This window comes from Drosophila nasuta, chromosome X, assembly GCF_023558535.2.
Source record: "Drosophila nasuta strain 15112-1781.00 chromosome X, ASM2355853v1, whole genome shotgun sequence".
Lineage (NCBI taxonomy): Eukaryota > Metazoa > Arthropoda > Insecta > Diptera > Drosophilidae > Drosophila > Drosophila nasuta.
Window position 1 is genome coordinate 30,552,174 of NC_083459.1, and position 20,162 is coordinate 30,572,335.

General features: G+C 33.5%; 1 protein-coding gene and 1 long non-coding RNA gene across 10 annotated transcripts in view; one reads left to right on the forward strand and one right to left on the reverse strand.

The window, feature by feature from the left end:
- Positions 1-20,162, forward strand: part of LOC132795059 (uncharacterized) — a 202,433-nt gene that overhangs the window by 166,737 nt on the left and 15,534 nt on the right. For all 9 annotated transcript variants that reach the window (XR_009633410.1, XR_009633412.1, XR_009633411.1 and 6 more), the window contains one exon: positions 6,057-6,095. Coding sequence is in view for 5 of the 9 variants with exons in the window: in XM_060805477.1 (XP_060661460.1) it covers positions 6,057-6,095 (39 nt within the window). In the remaining 4 variants the exon portion in view is untranslated. The remainder of the gene's footprint in view (positions 1-6,056; positions 6,096-20,162) is intronic.
- On the reverse strand, positions 897-1,433 carry LOC132796496 (uncharacterized). The gene is made up of 2 exons (XR_009633567.1): positions 1,241-1,433; positions 897-1,171 (listed from the first exon to the last, which is right to left on the reverse strand). It is a non-coding gene; the product is annotated as an uncharacterized LOC132796496 (long non-coding RNA).

Genomic DNA, 20,162 nt, shown 5'->3' on the forward strand with positions numbered 1-20,162 from the left:
AGAATCAATTGAAATGCAAATGTTCTCGCATAGAATGAATATCTACGAATAGAAATATTTGAATACAAAATGACAAATCGTTGAATTATGAACGGCATGCACAAGCAACTATCTCCACCTCTTCCACCTCCTCCTTTTCCTCCCTCTCTCTTTCTCCCTTTCTCTCTTAGCAACATTCTTGGCACTTCCAGTTTGATGTCTCGATGTTTCCATTTTTCGTAGAATTGCACACAAATTTTAGTGCGTCAAATGTGGAGAGATGGCATCATTTTAATCAATATGCAATTTTTATTTTCAACTCACAATTTCCAATTTCCAATTTAAATTAAAACTATATTTCAAAAACTTGTTAGTTTTGTCTTTAAACTAGATCCGCTTTTAACATAGTTGCAGTCAACAATTTAATGACTACGAACAACATTCTCTTTTATTTTTGCATTTAATTTCGTCTTTAAACATAAATGTGTTTCAATTGGAATAGAAACTTATACATAGAAAGAAAAAACATTCGAAAATCAAGAATGAAAGCTTTATTCATGGTTATATAATGTCAAAATTCAACCAAAAATTAAAAATCTTTAATAAAGATTTACAATCTATTTTTCAATCTAAATTTTTTTCTCTCTCATGATGAAACTAAACTAAATATATACTAAATATTGTATATAACATTATTTAATCTAGATTTTTTTTCTCTCTAATGATGAAACTAAACTAAATATATACTAAATATTGTATATAACATTATTTAATGTAGATTTTCTTCTCTCTAATGATGAAACTAAACAAAATATATACTAAATATTGTATATAACATTATCCATAACATATTTGTATTATTTTCAAGTACATTTAACCATTTCGGTTCGGTATACAAAAAACAATCCAAGTCGCAATTCAGTGTCCGATATTTTCTTTCCCTTTTTGTATTCTTTCTAAATAAATATAATATATATGAAGTATTAACTTGCAAGTTTCTTTCCAGACTTGAATCGCTTTTAGTTAGTGAAAAAATTACATCCTTTTATATACAAAATTATATAAGAATTCAGCCACTAATTTTGTTTATTCTTTGTATTTCTTGTATTATATATTATGTAGTTTGTTTATTTTCGAGCATGACACATCTTTAAATCTTTGCTTCACTCTCCTCCTTATTTTGAGCTGATTTCTAATAAGAAGAAAAAGTTAAAAACTAATTTAAAGGCATCAAATTTCCCGCTGTTGTCACTTCACTTACCTTTGCATCATCTTTCTTGTAGAGCCAAGAAAGTGTATTGATCAGCACAATGGACAAGAGCAAATACAAGAGTGCACTCCATTCGAATTGTTCTTCTTCGATAATCAACATTATTGTATGTTAGCTTGTTTAATCAAAATGTGAATTGTAGAGAATGCTGCTAAATTGAGTTGATACAACTGATAAATCAAGACTTACTGTTATGAATGAAATATTCAATTTATTTTTCTACTTTTTATACCCACTACTCAATAGGGTAGAAGATTATTATATATAACTTTATATATTCAGCAAAAAAAATGCATCTCCATACTTTATCGAGTATGTAAACAGTATTTTTATAGTATTTTATGTGGTATAAAATAAATGACTTATTAAATAAATGATTTATTAACAGGCGAGACGATATAGTCTAGATATATACCAAATATAGCCTTTGGTATATTTTAGTATTTATTTCAGTATATTAATAATAATAATATTCTTGATCAGCGGTATTAACCGAGACGATATAGCCATATTATACCAACTATTCGTTATGCTTCAGTATTTATTTTTGTTTATTTAATTGGTATATTTTAATAATCATATATTTAATAGTATGTATTTATTTCAGTATATTTATTTGCTATATTTTAAAAATAATACAGCATTGTTTTACTTTTTTTAAAAATGGGTAGAGGGCAATTTCACACTCAATTGCAGCTTCTTATTTACCATATTTTAATTATTTCCCGATACTATATTTCCCTATAATATTTTGAATATTTCCGACTAGAACTATTTCTAATGCAATTTTTTGTTGTTGAAATTATTTTGCTGTTTAATTTTTATAGAAATTTGCATTATTCAAACTATTTTCCATTTTTCTGACACATTATGATAATAATTCTTAATGAATATGTATATTGTTGATGATATTTTTCTAGTATATACTGAAACGCACTTCGACGCACTTTATTAAGAGATGTTCTTTAGCGTATTATTTTTCGTATTTTTTTTTGTATTTCAAGTTGAATTATTTGTTATTTTGTGTGATTTTCGTTGAGCTTAAAGCTGGTTCTGTGGCGCGTTGGAAAAGAGAAAGGAATCACAGCACAGAGACAGATACAGAGACAGAGTTAATAATAAAGTCGACTCATAATAGATATGCAGATAGATGAATGCTTTAGTTCGTTAGATAGTTGATATAGATAGATGACTGGGTGGATTTATTTCTGTTTTTCTTTTTCTTTTTTTGTGTGGCTTGGCAAAAGATGCGCAAACGTTTTTGGTTGCAGGTGCAGCTAGCAGCAGCAACAGTTGCTCGACTTGACATCTTCAACAACAAGCTGTCCAGAGCAAGGCCAGCAACTGGCTGCAGTTGCCACAAGTGGCAAGCGTTGCAAGTTGCCAGTTGCCAGTTGCCAGTTGGCCATGGCCAAGGTCTGTTGCTGTTGTTGTTGTTGTTGTTGCTGTTGCTGTTGCAAGCGAGGCACGTTGCCTTCTCTTCGAGGCGGCCGTGCGGCAAACTAAACTCTTGTGTGTCTAGCTTACAGTTACATAGCTATGCAAACATATAAGGCTAAAATGCTGCCGATTTCTGCTCTCGCTCATCATCACACACGTGGCGTATGCGCAATGTGCGGCTGATAATTAGAGTGCTTGCAACATGGACAACTGTCGCCACTTCTCCTTCCATTTAGCTCCACTCTATCGTCTCATATTTATTAGTGTTTTAGTGTTTTTTCCATTATATTATTTCTTTATTGCTTTTCCATCTGCAATTTTTGAAAGATTTAAAGATTCAAGATATAATCTTCTATTTTATCTTTTAAATTTAATATTTTTTCAATTTTTGTTTGTATAATCTTCTCTTTTTATACCCGCTACCCATAGGGTAGAAGGGTATTATAACTTTGTGCCAACAGGAAATGTACGTAACAGGTAGAAGGAGGCATCTCCGACCCTATAAAGTATATATATTCTTGATCAGCGTCAACAGCCGAGACGATATAGCCATGTCCGTCTGTCTGTCTGTCTGTCTGTCTGTCCGTCTGTCCGTATGAACACCTAGATCTCAGAGACTATAAGAGATAGAGCTATCATTTTTTCGTCAGCATTTGTTATGTTTGCACGCAGATCAAGTTTGTTTCAAATTTTTTGCCACGCCCCCTTCCGCCCTTGCAAATCAAAAAAATCGAATAACAAGCCTAATTTTAGAGCTAGAGTGCGAATTTTGGTATATACAGTAATAACTGTAGTAGTTATGACTCCTGAAAATTTGGTTGCAATCAGATAAAATTGTCGAAGTTATTAAAGAAATACTTTTGTATGGACAAAAACGACTATTTACTAGAGGTCTGAGTTGCTTTGGCTGACAATCTGGAATATTGTGCCGTCTATGGTATATTTTGAATGCGGTACTATATCGATATACCAAATATACCATTTGGTTTATTTTTTAGTATTTTTCAGTATATTTTGAGAAAAATACCGCAAAGTATATTTCTTTTATTCAAAATGGGTAGCGGGTATCTCACAGTCGAGTACACCCGACTGTAGCTTTCTTACTTGTTTCAATTTTTGTTTGTATAATCTTTTCTTTTTCATTTATATTTTTTTGTTCAAATACTTTTATGTTTCTAGTATTTTCATTTCTTTTTTATGTTTAGTATTTGTATTCAGTATTTTTTCAGTTTTTTTCTTTTTATAGAATCTTTTCTTTTATATTTTTTTCATTGCGTGTTTCTTGATTCTAAACACATTTCTATATTTTTTTTTCATTTACCTGTCGACTTCTTATTGCTACTTTTCTACTCCCTCATTTCTGGCTTCTCTTTTACCCCTTCTTGTTAGAACAGCAGCCCCCTCTTATCTCTTATCTTCTCCTCACCTTCTTTAAGTCACCTTTCTCTGATTTTGCGGCATGTGGATTTGGCTCGTAAATTAGCGAGACGACAGCAAAATGTTTGGTTTTTATTCTGTTTCGCTTTTCAGCCCCGATAATCTATCGTCGTCTATCAAAGCGCATCATGTTGCCAATGCTGCAAGTTGCCAGTTGCAAGTTGCAAGTTGCCTTGTGCGTTACAGTTGCTGCTGCTGCTGTTGCTGTTGCTGTTGCAGCTGCGCCCCACACGGCAATCATTCACTTTTAGCCAAAGCATAATAATAATATTTCAGCTAGTCGCAGTTGCCTGGCACGCGATTCATCTTGACTGCAGCCCAAAGAGTGCAAGAGGAGACACTAAGAAGCATTGCATTTCGATTTAATCGAGTTCTCGCTGCTGCTGTCGTTGCTGTTGCTGTTGCTATTGCTGCTGCTGCTGCTGTTGCAGATCTGATCTAAGTTGCATTTAATAATCGTCGTTGTTGTCGTTGTCTGTTGCAGCTTCAACAAGTTTGCAACAGGCAAAACAGGCTAAAAAAAAGCAGCCAGAGAACATTGTTGTTGCTGTTGCTGTCAACGTCAAAGTCACGGCAAATGCGTTGCTGCTGTTGCTGTGTTGCTGCTGTTGCTGTGTTGCGCCTACATTCATATTTCAGCAATTAAAAATCTAATTGACAAATACTTGAAAGACAACGTGCAGGCAGCCGAGTCCAACTGCCGGCAACTGTGCTGCAGCTGTGTCTGCTGCTGCTGCTCCACATGCAATTGCCACAGCAGCAACAACAGCAACAACAACAACAGCAACAGCAGCTGCAACATCTGCTCAGCATTAGCAATTGCATTTCTATGTTTTGGCATCGCATCTTGTTTTGATTTTTAACTGCCGTTTTGGCCAGCCAGCAACAACAACAACAACTTGCAGCCAGTTTTAATAACTTCATCTGCAGCTTCAACTTTTGGTCAAAACGAGCAACCTTCTCTCTCTCTCTCTCTCTTTCTGTCTGTCTCTCTGGGCCAAGTTCAGGGTACAGTTGAGTCGCCGGCTTAACGGCAAGCTGCGTGCAATGATTGACCATTCAACAAAGCAGCAGCAACTGGCTGCTTGCAACATGCAACATGCAACTGCAACTCCACAAGAGTAGAAGGCGTCCATTTGATCGTCGCTTGGCCTAACAAGCAGGGCACGTGCCCTATTAAGCTTTGTGGTCAGCCAGTCATCGTCATCATTGCATTCATCTAACATATTACTACTGGCGTCGTCGTCCATAAACAAGTTATTAAATATGCTCAGTCTGGGTTGTTGTTGTTGTTGTTGCTGCCAAAGTACATTAATTATGCACACAGAGTTGTCATCTGGCTCGACTTCAACTTCAACTTGAACTTCGGTTGCCTGTTCACTGGGTCAAGACTTTGACTGCGACTTCGACTTCGACTTCGACTTCAAGTGAGGGTGGCAACTGCTTCTTCAGTATATAGTTATAGCTACTAGATCTAGAGATGGCCAACATCAGCAGTTCATCGCTAGACTTTTAGTATTTTATTTAGAGCATAATTACGTTACATTTATTTATTTTTAGTTCCATCTTGTTCAACTTTAGTACATCAATTCTTTTTTACTACTTTTAAGTACTTTAGTACTTTTTATTTCCTTTATGTTTCAATACAAATCAATTCCAAAGCAGAGTACACTTAACATACATAACAATCAAGCTGAGCTACAAAAATTATATTTCATTGCATGTTATTTAAAAATTTACAATTTTATATTATAACTTTAGCTGCTGACTTTCATTTATTAAATTTATTTTCGTCTCACAATTTTTTAAAGTCTTTTGTAAACTAAACAGAGATTTTTCCTAAATATTTTTTATTGTTTCGTTTCTTTGTTGTTCATATATTTTAGAGCTTCAATTTGTGTTTAATTCTGATTTCACTACTTTTTTTCAGATATACCAAAAACGAATTTTCAAATACTTTGCACTAATGGTAAGTCAGACGCCATTTAATAATTGATATTTATTACTGATATTATTAATTTGAAATCACATTCAGTAATTTGCATTAACCTTTATTTGTCAAGAAAGTAAGTGGGAAATTCTCTGTCGAAAAAATGGGAAAAAAACATATACTAAAACATTTATTTTGAAATTGAAATTGAATCTTATAGCTCCTGATTAGTATGGAAGCTTAGAAAGATTTTAAAACTATTTAACAGTTTAAAGATGATTGCAAAAACGAACGAAACGGAGAAATTTATATATTTTATCGTAAAACAGTAGAAGTTCCTTAAATCAATCTTAGCTCGAAATATAGTGCTAATCCAGAGCTATAAGAAAGAGAATTAGACATATATCTGAAACTAAAGATTTCTCGATTTATTTATTCCTTCCTTAAATGTTTTTTATTAATTTATAATCTGCATTAACAAAAAACAGAAAATTACCAAATATATAAACTTCACTCTTTTCGGCTCTCATCTCTAAGGGCAAGTGTTTGCCCATCTCTACCGAAAAAAAAAATGCTACCACAACTTAATTAAAGACGCGTCGATAGTTAATATTTTCATTTATGCTAAACGCATTTGGAGCTGCGTTCTGGGAATTAACAGCTTACCACCTGACTTCCACCTAACAGCCACCTGTTAACAGCTTGCGTAGGAGAAGAAGAAGAGTGGGGAGTGGGGGGTGGGGTAAGTTTGTGGGTGTGAGGGTTTAACAAAGTCGCTGAGCCGTGTAATATTCCGTTCCGTTGAAAAGCTACTAGATGTTTCTTCTTGATTTCCATATTCGGTTGCTTAATGTTTATTTAGTTATTTTTCCACTGCTCAATCGCAGAAGCTTCTTCCGCTCAACGAAGCCGAACTCGGGACTCGGGAACTGCGGGAGGTCGCATTTTGGAATTGGAAGAATGAAATGCTGATGGACTCATTAGGATGCCAGTGACAATTGCGATTAAACGCATTAAGCAGCCGATAAACTGAAAGAGAAAGAGAAAGTGAAAGTAAAAGTGTCTCAAGGATCAAGGACACACGAAACATTGATAAAGTACTGCGCAGTGACATCTAGATAAAGAGAGCTAAACAAAGTGCTGATGCTGATGCTGATGCTGTGATCCTTTTAGTACTACCTGCTGATGATGCTCACCTGAGTGCTCCGCTACCTGAAGGTCCTCGAGGGTCGAGGGTCGTCGATTCAATTCACAAACACAATGAACGCGCGAGGGCGTACTTCTTTTATTCCTTTTTTTTCCTTCTTCTTTTTCGTTTTGTTTTGTTGGAGCGTGAGAATCTCTAGGCGATGCCAGGATGCGCGTTAGATTTTTTTCAAAAAAAAAAGAAAAAAAGGAAGTGCGTTTGGATATTTTGTTTCCCTTCACACGAGTCCTGTTCATAATAATAATAATAATCATAATCTGCTTAGGCAACTAAATGGAAATTTATTATAATGGCACACACTCCACAATGAAATGATGACAGATTAAAGATAATATTTATGCGAGAGTTTCCCATCTCAAATGCTTTGAGTATGTCAAATTATTTTTTTTGCTTGCATTTTTTACAATTGTGATATACAAAATGATGTAATGACAGATTGAAGTATATATAAAATATAAAATATAAATAAAATATTAACACAAATTTAGAACGACAGATTAAATATAAAATTTGTTGTGCATTTGTTTTAAAAGACTTTAAAAATTTTGTTTACCAGTATAATTCGTTCGATTTATGTGGCACAAAAAAAATGAAAGATTTCATATGCAAACTTTATGCAAAACTTGGCTATATTATTTGCTAGGTTTATATTTTCAATTAATTTCAAAAACAATATATGTTATATATATGTATATATTTTTTTAAATTGTCTTTTCAGAACAACGGGCTTTAATTTAAAATCTTGTTGAAGTAGTTATCAATTTTTATAAATTCTTTGCCATTTATACTTTTATTATTTATTTACATCTTAAATGTTTCTTAATCATTACATTTGATTATATTTTGAACCAACCTTGCAAATTTCTTCTTAATAAGAACTATATTAATATTTTTGATTGATACAGTTTTTCTTCCTATAAAATGTTTCTAAATCTTCTAAGCTCTAAACTTCTTGCAAGGAATTTTAGCTTCAATCTTGGCTGATTAAAAACATTTTAATTTAGTTCTTTTTTCGAGCAGACTTCTGGGCAAACACACATTAACAAAATGTTTGTCTTTTCTTAGACATTAATTGCTTTCAAAATAAAATCCAAGTTTTTCCAGTTGTTGTTGTTGTTGTTGGTTTCGTGTTGCACCCTTTTTTGGGTAGCAAGAACAATGTGCAACTTTGTTTCCTCCAGCCAAAGCCAAAGCGTTCAACGTTAGTTGCAAACCGGAACCAATCACATTTGCTTGGCGGTGCCTTTTGTTGTAGACCAAGAACGCGAACGTAAACGAAAGACTTAGGCAACGAACTTGCCTAATGCTACAGTCGAATGTTGTTCTATGATTGTTGTTGTAGCTGTTGTTGTTGCTGTTGTTGTTGGTTCTAGGCAACATGTCATATGCATGTTGTTTGTACTTATGTTGTGCACATGTCGCTGTCTGTGTGTGTGTGTGTGCGCTGAGGTACTCACATGTAGCAAGTCTTCGTCGTCGTTGTCCGACGTCGACGCATGTAACCGTGAAAACCCATTTTTCTTGTTCATTGACCAAAAACCCAAAAGCAACAACAACAACAGCAACAACAACAGCAACGAGAGCATTGCAAATGCGCCTTCGCATTTGGCTCTTTCACTTGGCGCTGTTTTTCTTATACCCTCTACACATTGGGTAAAAGGGTGTTATGAGGTTGTGCCGGCAGGAGAAGGCATCTTTGACTCTATAAAGTCGATATATTCTTGATCAGTCATGTTCATGTTCGTCCGTCTATATGAGAGATAGAGATATAATATATTTTTGACAGACCAAATTCGTTTTAAATGTTTGCCATATTTTTATAAGAATTTGATTGCGATCGGAAAAAAATTGTAAAAGCTATTTAAGAAATACTTTAGTATGGCAAATAATGCCGATGATCTTAGTTGCTTTGGCTTACAATCTGGTATGTGTAGTACTCTATATATTCTCTACTTTATGGTATATTCTTCACTTTATGGTATATTCTTTACTGTATGATATATTTTTTATTCTATGGTATGTTTAGTACAGTAGTAGTAGATAGTATATTTTGAATGTAGTAATATTAATAGACCAAATATATCCTTTGGTAATTGTTTAGTATCTTCGATATCTATGGTATATTTTGAATGTGTTATTATTTTGGGTACTTTTGTGGTATATTAATTCGGTATATCTTTCTGTTTAATATTGAAAATAACGCCGATGATCTTAGTTGCTTTGGCTCACAATCTGGTATATGTAGTACTCTACTATATTCTCTACTTTATGGTATATTCTTTACTTTATGGTATATTCTTTACTGTATGGTATATTTTTTTATTCTATGGTATGTTTAGTACTCTATAGTATATTTTGAATGCAGTAATATTAATATACCAAATATATGATTTGGTAATTTTTTAGTATCTTCGATATCTATGGTATATTTTGAATGTGTTATTATTTTGGGTACTTTTGTGGTATATTAATTTTATGGTATATTCTTTACTGTATGGTATATTTTTTATTCTATGGTATGTTTAGTACTCTATAGTAGTTAATAAATGCAGTAATATTAATATACCAAATATATCCTTTTGTCATTTTTTAGTATCTTCGATCTCTGTGGTATATTTTGAATGTGTTATTATTTTGGGTACTTTTGTGGTATATTAATTTTATGGTATATTCTTTACTGTATGGTATTTTTTTATTCTATGGTATGTTTAGTACAGTAGTAGTAGATAGTATATTTTGAATGTAGTAATATTAATATACCAAATATATCCTTTGGTAATTGTTTAGTATCTTCGATATCTATGGTATATTTTGAATGTGTTATTATTTTGGGTACTTTTGTGGTATATTAATTCGGTATATCTTTCTGTTTAATATTGAAAATAACGCCGATGATCTTAGTTGCTTTGGCTCACAATCTGGTATATGTAGTACTCTATATATTCTCTACTTGATGGTATATTCTTTACTTTATGGTATATTCTTTACTGTATGGTATATTTTTTATTCTATGGTATGTTTAGTACTCTATAGTATATTTTGAATGTAGTTAATAAATGCAGTAATATTAATATACCAAATATATCCTTTGGTAATTTTTTAGTATCTTCGATATCTATGGTATATTTTGAATGTGTTATTATTTTGGGTACTTTTGTGGTATATTAATTCGGTATATCTTTCTGTTTAATATTGAAAATAACGCCGATGATCTTAGTTGCTTTGGCTCACAATCTGGTATATGTAGTACTCTATATATTCTCTACTTTATGGTATATTCTTTACTTTATGGTATATTCTTTACTGTATGGTATTTTTTTTATTCTATGGTATGTTTAGTACTCTAGAGTAGTTAATAAATGCAGTGATATTAATATACCAAATATATCCTTTTGTCATTTTTTAGTATCTTCGATATCTATGGTATATTTTGAATGTGTTATTATTTTGAGTACTTTTGTGGTATATTAATTCGGTATATTTTTAAATGAATACTCTATATATTCTCTACTTTATGGTATATCCTTTACTTTATGGTATATTCTTTACTGTATGGTATATTTTTAATTCTATGTATACTCTACAGTATATTTTGAATGTAGTTATTAAATGTAGTAATATTAATATACCAAATATATCCTTTGGTAATTTTTTAGTATCTTCGATCTCTGTGGTATATTTTGAATGTGTTATTATTTTGGGTACTTTTGTGGTATATTAATTTTATGGTATATTAATTTTATGGTTTATTCTTTACTGTATGGTATATTTTTTATTCTATGTATACTCTACAGTATATTTTAAATGTAGTTAATAAATGCTGTAATATTAATATTTTGGGTACTTTTGTGGTATATTAATTCGGTATATCTTTAAATGAATACCGTACTGTTTAGTTTAGCTTTTTTCAACATCGCTAGCAGGTATCTCAAAGTCGAGCACACTCGACTGTAGCTTTCTTAGTTGTTTTTTTTTTCTTTCTAGTTGTTGTTGCTCAGCAGTCTTAGCCGTGGTTTATTTTGTCTGTGATTAACGTTGGCTGCCGTCTCTCGACTCAGTCACGAGTTGTGATCATGTGTGTGTGTGTGTCTCTATGTATGTGTGTGTGTGTGTGTGTGTGCTGTACGCGTGCTGCCGGCAACAATGACAATGGCAGCAACAGCAACAGCAACAACAACAGCAACAACAACAGCAACAACAACAGCAACAACAACGGTAATCATAGTTTTAAGTTGCCAAACAAACAGGTGCCCTAATGTCAATAATGTGGCTGCTGCTGTTGCCAGCAACTGTTGTTGTTGTTGTTGCTGTTGCCGTTGTTGTTATCGTTGTCGTTGTCGTTGTCATAACATATTGACAAATTGCTTACACATTTTGGCCACAATTTCTGCTTGTTGGCTACTGAAGCATGCGCCATGATCAAATGTTGACAACATCCACAACTTTGCAATGCCACAAATGGCACAGTTCGAGAGTTGCGAGTGGGATGGATGATAGAGAGAGATAGAGAGAGAGAGAGAATAAGGGAAAGACTGACTGGCTGACAGACTGATGAACTGACCAACTGCCTAACTGACTCAGTAGCTGCCTTTTGTCTCTCTCAGCACAACAATTGCAATTGCAATTGCTGCTCATTGAAGCAAACCCATCGATATTCTGCTCTACAAAGTTGGTTATGCTAGGAAGCTGATTAAAGACTGCAAGTCTAATAATATCAATAATAAAGTGTTCAATCGGAGCACTTTAAAAGACTTCAAAGTTCCCTTTGATGAAACATATTTTGCAAATCCAGCAAATTCAAATAAAAGTAAAAAGTATTTAAAATTTTGAATATTGATATTTGATATTGATATTTTGATGATTTATATTTGATATTGATTGATATTTGATAGTTTGCAAAAATATAACTGCTTATAAGAAACTTGTAAATGATGAATATTTATTGAAAAGATTAAAAACTAGATTGCAAATATTTATTAAAGACATGGAAATAAAACTTTTAGGTTACAAAAATCTTAAATCAAGATTTGTATGCTAAATTTACATTTTAAGATTTAAAAAAGCTTATTTTATTTATCAAAAAAAAAGGTTGCAAATCTGCATTTAAAAAATTTTCGATCCCAAAAGAATCTTGATAAGACTTGTATACTAAATTTGCATTTTAAGATTAAAAACATTCTTGGTTCAAGAATATTTTATTCTTTATTGAAAAGAAGATTGCAAATCTTGATTTAAGAACTTTTCGATCTTAAAATAAATCTTAAAATTGGAAATCTTGATTTAAGATCTTTTCGATCTTAAAATAAATCTTAAAACAAGGTTTTTAAGTCAATTTAAACTCAGCAACTTGAGCAAATTGAAATAGGTTTGATAGTTTCTGCTATGTGCGAGGTAACTTCAAGTCAGGGTAAATCGATTTATTGTTGTTATTGGGCACTTGCAACATGGGGCATGGTCTTGTTTTGCAGCTACCGAAAAAACAACAAACTGAAAATCTACTTCTTTTTCGATTTTTGTCTTTATGTGTATTGTTTTTTTTTGATTATTTTTCGGGACAAGACGAAATCGTGAGTTTTGTGTGGCGGTCTCCGATCGTGATTTGTTGATTTGTGTGCTGTGACTGTCATTATTGCGGTTGTCGTTGTTGTTCTCAGTTGATGTTGTTGTTGCTGCTGTTGTTGTTGCTGTGCTCACATAACCAGAGTTCTCTCTTCGCTCATATTGATTTCTGTTAATTGCAACTCGATGGAGAATGGGAATTTGAAGAAAATTCATAACTCAAAACTCAAAACTCCTTAAATATTTATTTGCAACATGTGGCAGCTGAATCAGAATTGAATATTCGCCAAAGTGCACAAAACATATCAAATTTCTAGCTGGCCTTTTCTTTTCATTTTTGGCATTTTTGGAAACAGCACCTGTGTGAGTTTCCCACGTCGAGAGAGCAAATGCGAATCGAAATTCATGTTGATCGATATGCGAACAGCTTCTGCTGCTGCTTTGCATCGCTGCTTTTCACGGTGGTTGTTGCTTGTTGTTGGTTGTTGTTGGTCTACCTGCTGCCACATGACAGATTTCTGATAGATCAACTGAGACTGAGCTGAGCTGAGCTGAGCGGTCGAAGGGTGCAAAAGGGTTGCGCCCTGGTGGGAAACACTTCAAACACTTCACAACTTGTCTATTGTCCCTGGAGGCGCGGCTCCCTCGATTTTATGCTCCTCGTTTTGGGTTAGAAAAAGGCAAAAACCGAAGAAGAAGTAATAGAAGAAAAGAGAGGAGGGAGCTGGAGCTGCCTTAGCGATGCTTCCGCAGTTTGGGAACGGGAACGAAAGACTTGAACGGAATGTGGGAAACGGAAGTGCGAACTGAGAGAATGAATCTTTGGGGAAAGCATCTGCAAAGCAACAACAAAAACAACAAAAAGGGGGAAAAGGGAGAAGAAAGAAGAAAGAAAAGACACATCCCTTTTCCTAACTGATGTTGTTGTGTGGCGAGAGAAGATCAATAACCTGGCGAACATGTGAAATGTAAAATGTTCACTTCGAAATTTAGTAAGATAAAAATAATATTTGAATTGGATGAGAAATTGTTAATTGTGAGAAGTTAAACATAGAAAGATTGTGTAGCATAAAATTTGAAATTTATTTGAAAAATTCTTCACTTAATGTTATTAAAAAGGGAATCCATTGAAACACATAATTTTGACTTTATCGTTCTTTGAGTTTATTTCACACTTTGATTTAGTCCCCTTTTGTTTATTATTTCATTTTGCTCGAATTTTGAATACTATTAAATGTTGAATTCAATTGCATTGAGTTCTTATATAAACTTCACAAAAAATTCATCAATTTTGGGAGAAATTCTCCCGTAAATTGTTGTCAAACATTCGTTCTGCTTTTCAACTGATTTTGAGTCTATATCTTATTTTTAATGGCTAGACTAGAACTTGAAGTCTTGAGTATCTAAATTGATTAGTTTTATGGCAAATACTTAGATATAGGCGAGGGGAAGGCGACGAGAGTTGCATGCGTCATTCAATATTATTCACAATGATGCTCAATAAATTCTTTATTTGGCGTTTTTTTTGTCTGTTGATGTTTTTCGGTTATTCGGTTTTTTATTTTATTTATTTTGTCTATTGTCTCGTGTGTGTGTTTTTTTTCTCGGCTGCTTTGCTTTTCTTTTCTCTTAACTTAATTGAATTCATTTTTTAACTGTCTTTTTGTTGCCCAATTAGGATGCTCTATAGAAAGCCAATGAGTTTATTTCACTTGATTGGCTTTTAATGAATGCAGTTCTCCTTCCCCCGATTCGATTCGATTCGATTCGATTCGATTCCATTACCCTAAAATTAAAAAATTCTCTATTGTTGTTGCCTGCTGCATTGTCTCTGGCATATTGTTAAAGTATTTTTATAGATTTTTAATTGGTCCAAATGTAGCTTTTTTCTGTTCTTGTTGTTGTTGTTGTTGCTGCTTAGCTAGTTTTCTTTGCCACAGCAAGGTCGCCAGCCCTTTTTGTTTTTGTTTTTATACCCGCTATCCAAAGGGTAGAAGGGTATTACAGCTTTATGCAAACATATATTCTTGATTGCTGTCGAGAATATAAAAAAGAATTGTGTATTGCAAAATATGTCTGCGGCAGTCGGTTCTTAAATACATTACCTGACAATCTGGTATATTTTGTACTTCATATACCAAAGTATTTAGTATTCTATCGGTTTATTAATTGAGTATATTTTAATCTGGTATATTTTGTTTTCGATATACCAAAGGATTTATTAGTTTGTCGGTATATTATTTGAGCATGTTTTATTCTGGTATATTTTGTTCTAGACATAACAAAGAATTTAGTATTTAGTCGTAGTATTATATTAGTATTTTATTATATTAGTATATTTTGTACTCGATGTACCAAAATATTTGGTATTATTTCAGTATATATGCTAGGTTTCAAATGAAATGCTGTATAAATATACTGAATATGGCCTTTGGTATATTTTAGTATTTTTGTGGTATATTAATACAATACTTTACCTTTTTTTGAAAATGATTAGCGGGTATCTCACAGTCGAGTGTGCTCGAATATTTTGTATTCGGTATATTCACGGTATATTATTTCAGTATATTTTCAGAAACAAAGAATTTAGTATTTGGTCGTAGTAATATATCAGTATTTTATTATATTAGTATATTTTGTACTCGATATACCAAACTATTCGGTATTATTTCAATATATTTGCTAGGTTTCAAATGAAATGCTGTATAAATATACCGAATATAGCCTTTGGTATATTTAAGTATTTTTGTGGTATGGTAATTTAGTATATTTTACAATTAATACTGCAATTTTTGTTATCTTTTTGAAAATGATTAGCGGGTATCTCACAGTCGAGTGTGCTCGAATATTTTGTATTCGGTATATTTACGGTATATTATTTCAGTATATTTTCAGAATAATACCACTCTTATTGAAAATGGACACCGGGTATCTCACAGTCGAGCACACTTTACTGTAGCTTTCTTACTTACTGAACGACATTTAAAAAGGTGTCGTCTTTATTGAGCCACCTCTGATTTGCATACGTGTTCAATCATATCGTCGAACTATAGAGTTGAGTATATAAAATACACAATGCTCAACTGCTCAACTTCAGGGCTCGCTTTCTTTTCTGCCTCTTTGATTCTTTGTGTTTTTTTTTGTTTTTTGTTTCTTGCTGCTTTAATGGGCTTCTGTTGGAACTTGCAAATTCCCGGCCTATCGATAGTTAATGCAAATATAGGGATATGGTTTACCATTAGCTTTAATCGCTTCGTTTTTTTTTGAAGCTGCGCGAATCATGTAAATTCTCAAGCCCTAAACCCTAAGCAGATGTGTAATGCTGTAAATTCTTAAATATTACGAGTAGAAAGCTATTTGATTTATTCTGAATGGGAACTACAAAAATGGGACATTAAATAAACAGAACAAGGCCTAAAGAAGTCATTAAATCACAAACGAGAAATATACTAAACACATTTTTATGAATTCAGCACAAAGTTAAGTTCATTTAATGTTTTAATTTTTAATGATTAGTGAACAAATTGCAAAAGTACAAGAAAATGTTCAATAATTATTGAAGAAAGCGATGCAGAAATATTAAATATTAAAAATAATGAGATAAATTCGCCTAAAGTGCAAAAGATTGTGCTAAGACTTAAACTCATTTTTATTGGCTTTATAGACTTACGTTTCCACCTAGAATTCAGCACTTTTGTTCCATAGTTTCAGCTTATCTTTAGTGAACATAAAACATAGACTTATGATTAGATTGCATTTGATTTGCATCGAGTTGAAAGTTGCGAATATGAATTGCATGTGGGTCAGAAGCGGTCGCAATTTGCGGTACTCAAGCATCGAGTCATTATAGCTCCAAATATGATAAATCAATTGATGAGAGACTCGACAACCCTGCGGCAACATAAGAAGAAGAAGAAGAAGAAAGACAAAAACGAGAGACGACTAGAAAGACAAGGAATACAATAAAAAGAAGAACAACTTTTACGCCAGAGACTGTTTAGAGACAAGCAGCTAAATGGGGGAAAAAACACAAGTGGGGAAAATTAAAGGAAGCAGAGGGAGGCGAAGGAGGAGAAGGAGAGGAGGATGAGGAAGCTGATGATCTTCTTGAGCAATGCTCGAAGTCAAGTCGATTGGCAATTGAGCTGCACATATTTAAGCGCAAATACGACAGTTATTATTGTGAGCTTGGAGAATCGTTGTTGAAGCGCAATCAATTAATTGACAAAAGAGCAATAATACCGACCGAGTATAGAAAGGGAGGGAGATCGATTTTGGGAAGGGGGGGAGAGGTGGCAAAATATTGTTGTAATTGAAAAATATAAAAGAAAATGCGCGAAAAACGCAAGCGTGCGAACGCTGAGTCAAACGATTCGATGCGTCTTGCGGCCAGAGAACAACTCAGTATGGAGAATATACATTGAGAAAACAAAAATACTAAAAAAGAATACTAAAAAGTATATTCTTTAATATACATAAAAAACAAAAATAATAAGAAAATACCAAAAAGTATATTCTTTAATATACATTAAGTAAACAAAAACACTAAGCAAAATACTTAAATGTGCGCTGCCAAAGAATAGCTCAATTAGATTAATATGTTATTGCTAGTTTGCAGTAATTTAGACTTATTCAAAGCTAAATATAATCTCGATTTTTGGTCATTCAGTATTGCGAAATCAAAAATGCTAAGAAAAATACTACAAAGTGTGCTGCAAAATAATAACTTCGTTTTTCGTTGCCCATTTTTACTTATTTAAAGTTAAATATAATTTAGATTTTAAGAAATGCTAATATTTTTTGAACAGTGTATTGAAGCGAGAACCGGGCACAGAAAAGTGGAGAACTCGCCAGCTGGCTGGCACTTCGCATTTTGCATTTTGTATTTAGCAATTTGTATGCGTGCAGCGTGGCGTCTTCTTTTTTTCTATCTATACTATATACTTTTTTCTTATTTTTTACGTTGCCCATTTGGCGCCTGGCTCAGACACCTGAGACGCCAGCAAAGCGAAGTCAGCCCAACGTCTCGACGATCGACTCTCGAGAGTGGCCTCTGGTCAGCTCAACCAGCCAAGCAGCCAACATAGACAGACAGACAGACGGACAGACAGACAGACGGACGGACAGACAGACGGCTCACGATGCAAACCAAATGAAAATATAAACTTACAAATTTCCTTATTAAATAACGGTCGCCAAAGCGGCATGCATATTGGACTTACTTGTTGACTAGAGTTGCACTCGCACACTCGTATTCGTATTCATATTCATACACGTATTCGTAGACTCACACGATCGGCGAGAGCAGGTGCTTCTTCGTCCACATTGAATTGCCTTTAAAGTTCCTCCACGATCCATGCGAGCATCGACAATTGTTTGATGGCCGCAAGTCATAGCTCAAATTTCTATTCATATAAATCGCAATCGAATTGCGAGTGTAAATCGCAAATCGAATAATCAACACGATATCAAAAGGTCCGCTAAACATTTTAAGTAAATATAAACAGTAATCGAAGAGTTAAATAGAAGGGAATTAGTTGCTTTTACTTTTATAAAACACATAACATTATATAGAAATAGAAACTTTTATTAGGAATACTCATTAATACACATTATTTAAATTCAAATTGCAATAGGAAATATACTATTAATAAATAGCTTATTCATAATAGTATGTTGACGTCTACGTGGAAGTCAATGTCTCGTTGAGTACACAAACAACTGGCAGTCACTGTACTTGCTTGCAGTTTCTTTTTGGTCTGTTTTTATACTTGTTACCCATTGAATTAGAAAAGGACATAAATTTAACAGGCAGTATAAGAACCCATACCATATCAATATACCAAATATACATTTTGGTATATTTTAGTATTTTGTTGGTATATTAATTTGGTATATTGTAAAAATAATACAACATTGTTTATGTGAGGCAGCACTTGGTATATCAATATATCAAATCTACATTTTGGTATATTTTAGTATTTTGTTGGTATATTAATTTGGTATATTGTAAAAATAATACAGCATTGTTTATGTGAGGCAGCACTTGGTATATCAATATATCAAATCTACATTTTGGTATATTTTAGTATTTTGTTGCACTAATTAATTGGTATATTGTGGAAATAATACCGCATTGTTTTTAACAACAGTTGGTATTTCAATATACCAAATATATACATTTCGGTATATTTTAGTATTTTGTTGGTATTTTAATTTGGTATATTGCAAAAATAATACAGCATTGTTTATGTGAGGCAGCACTTGCTATATCAATATACCAAATATACATTTTGGTATATTTTAGTATTTTGTTGCACTAATTAATTGGTATATTGTGGAAATAATACCGCATTGTTTTTAACAACAGTTGGTATATCAATATACCAAATATACATTTCGGTATATTTTAGTATTTTCTTGGTATATTAGAGAGCAGGTATCTCAAAGTCGAGCAGAATCGACTGAACCTTTCGTACTTGTTTTTTGTCTGTTTTTGTTATTTGCATGAGAAATGTGTCGTGGACAGCGTGAGCTCTAAGCAAGTGCGAAAGCGACAACTGACAGTGGCGAGCGGGCAGGCAAGGGGAGATCACAGCATCAACAACAGCATCAGCAACAGCTTCAGCTTTGACTTTGGCTCTTACCGAAGGCAGTCAACCGCATCATCAGCTCATCATCGATCACTGCGACGCGACGCTGTGGTCCGCAAACTGAGCAAAAGTCCAACTTCGAAGTCAAAGTCGAGGCAATGCCAATGGCCTGCAGCCAAGTGCATTAGAGTTGCCTCTCTATCTCCCTCTCCCTCTCTTTCTTTGCTGACTTTGCCCAGTAACAGTAATTTGGTGTTTTACTTGTTCTTGCGCGCCAGCAATCACACCTATGGGAATGTTTCTTACACATATCCGCAGTCGATGGCGATGGCGATGGCGATGGCGATTCATCGACAGCGTCTGAAAATTCCAGCATGCACTTTGAACAACATTTTCCTCAGATCTCTCGGCTGGACGTCATTAAAAAATTTATCAGTTGATTGGAAAATTATAATTCTTTTGCTCCCCATCTTAACGCATCTGTCTCGCTCACAGAATCTTATGTAATAAGTTGCTTTGCTCTCTCTTTCTTTAATAACCGACCGACCGACTGACTGACTGTCGGTCTCTCGATCTGTCTGTCAGTCAATCTGTCTGATATATGAATGACTGACTTACTGTCCATTACCGCGACGACTTGTTGGCTTTTTTCTTCTCCCATCTCCATCTTCAGCTCCAACTCCAACTCCAACTCCATCTCCATCGCTTGACGCTTTTTGCCATCTGCAGAAGATGCGGAAATAAATG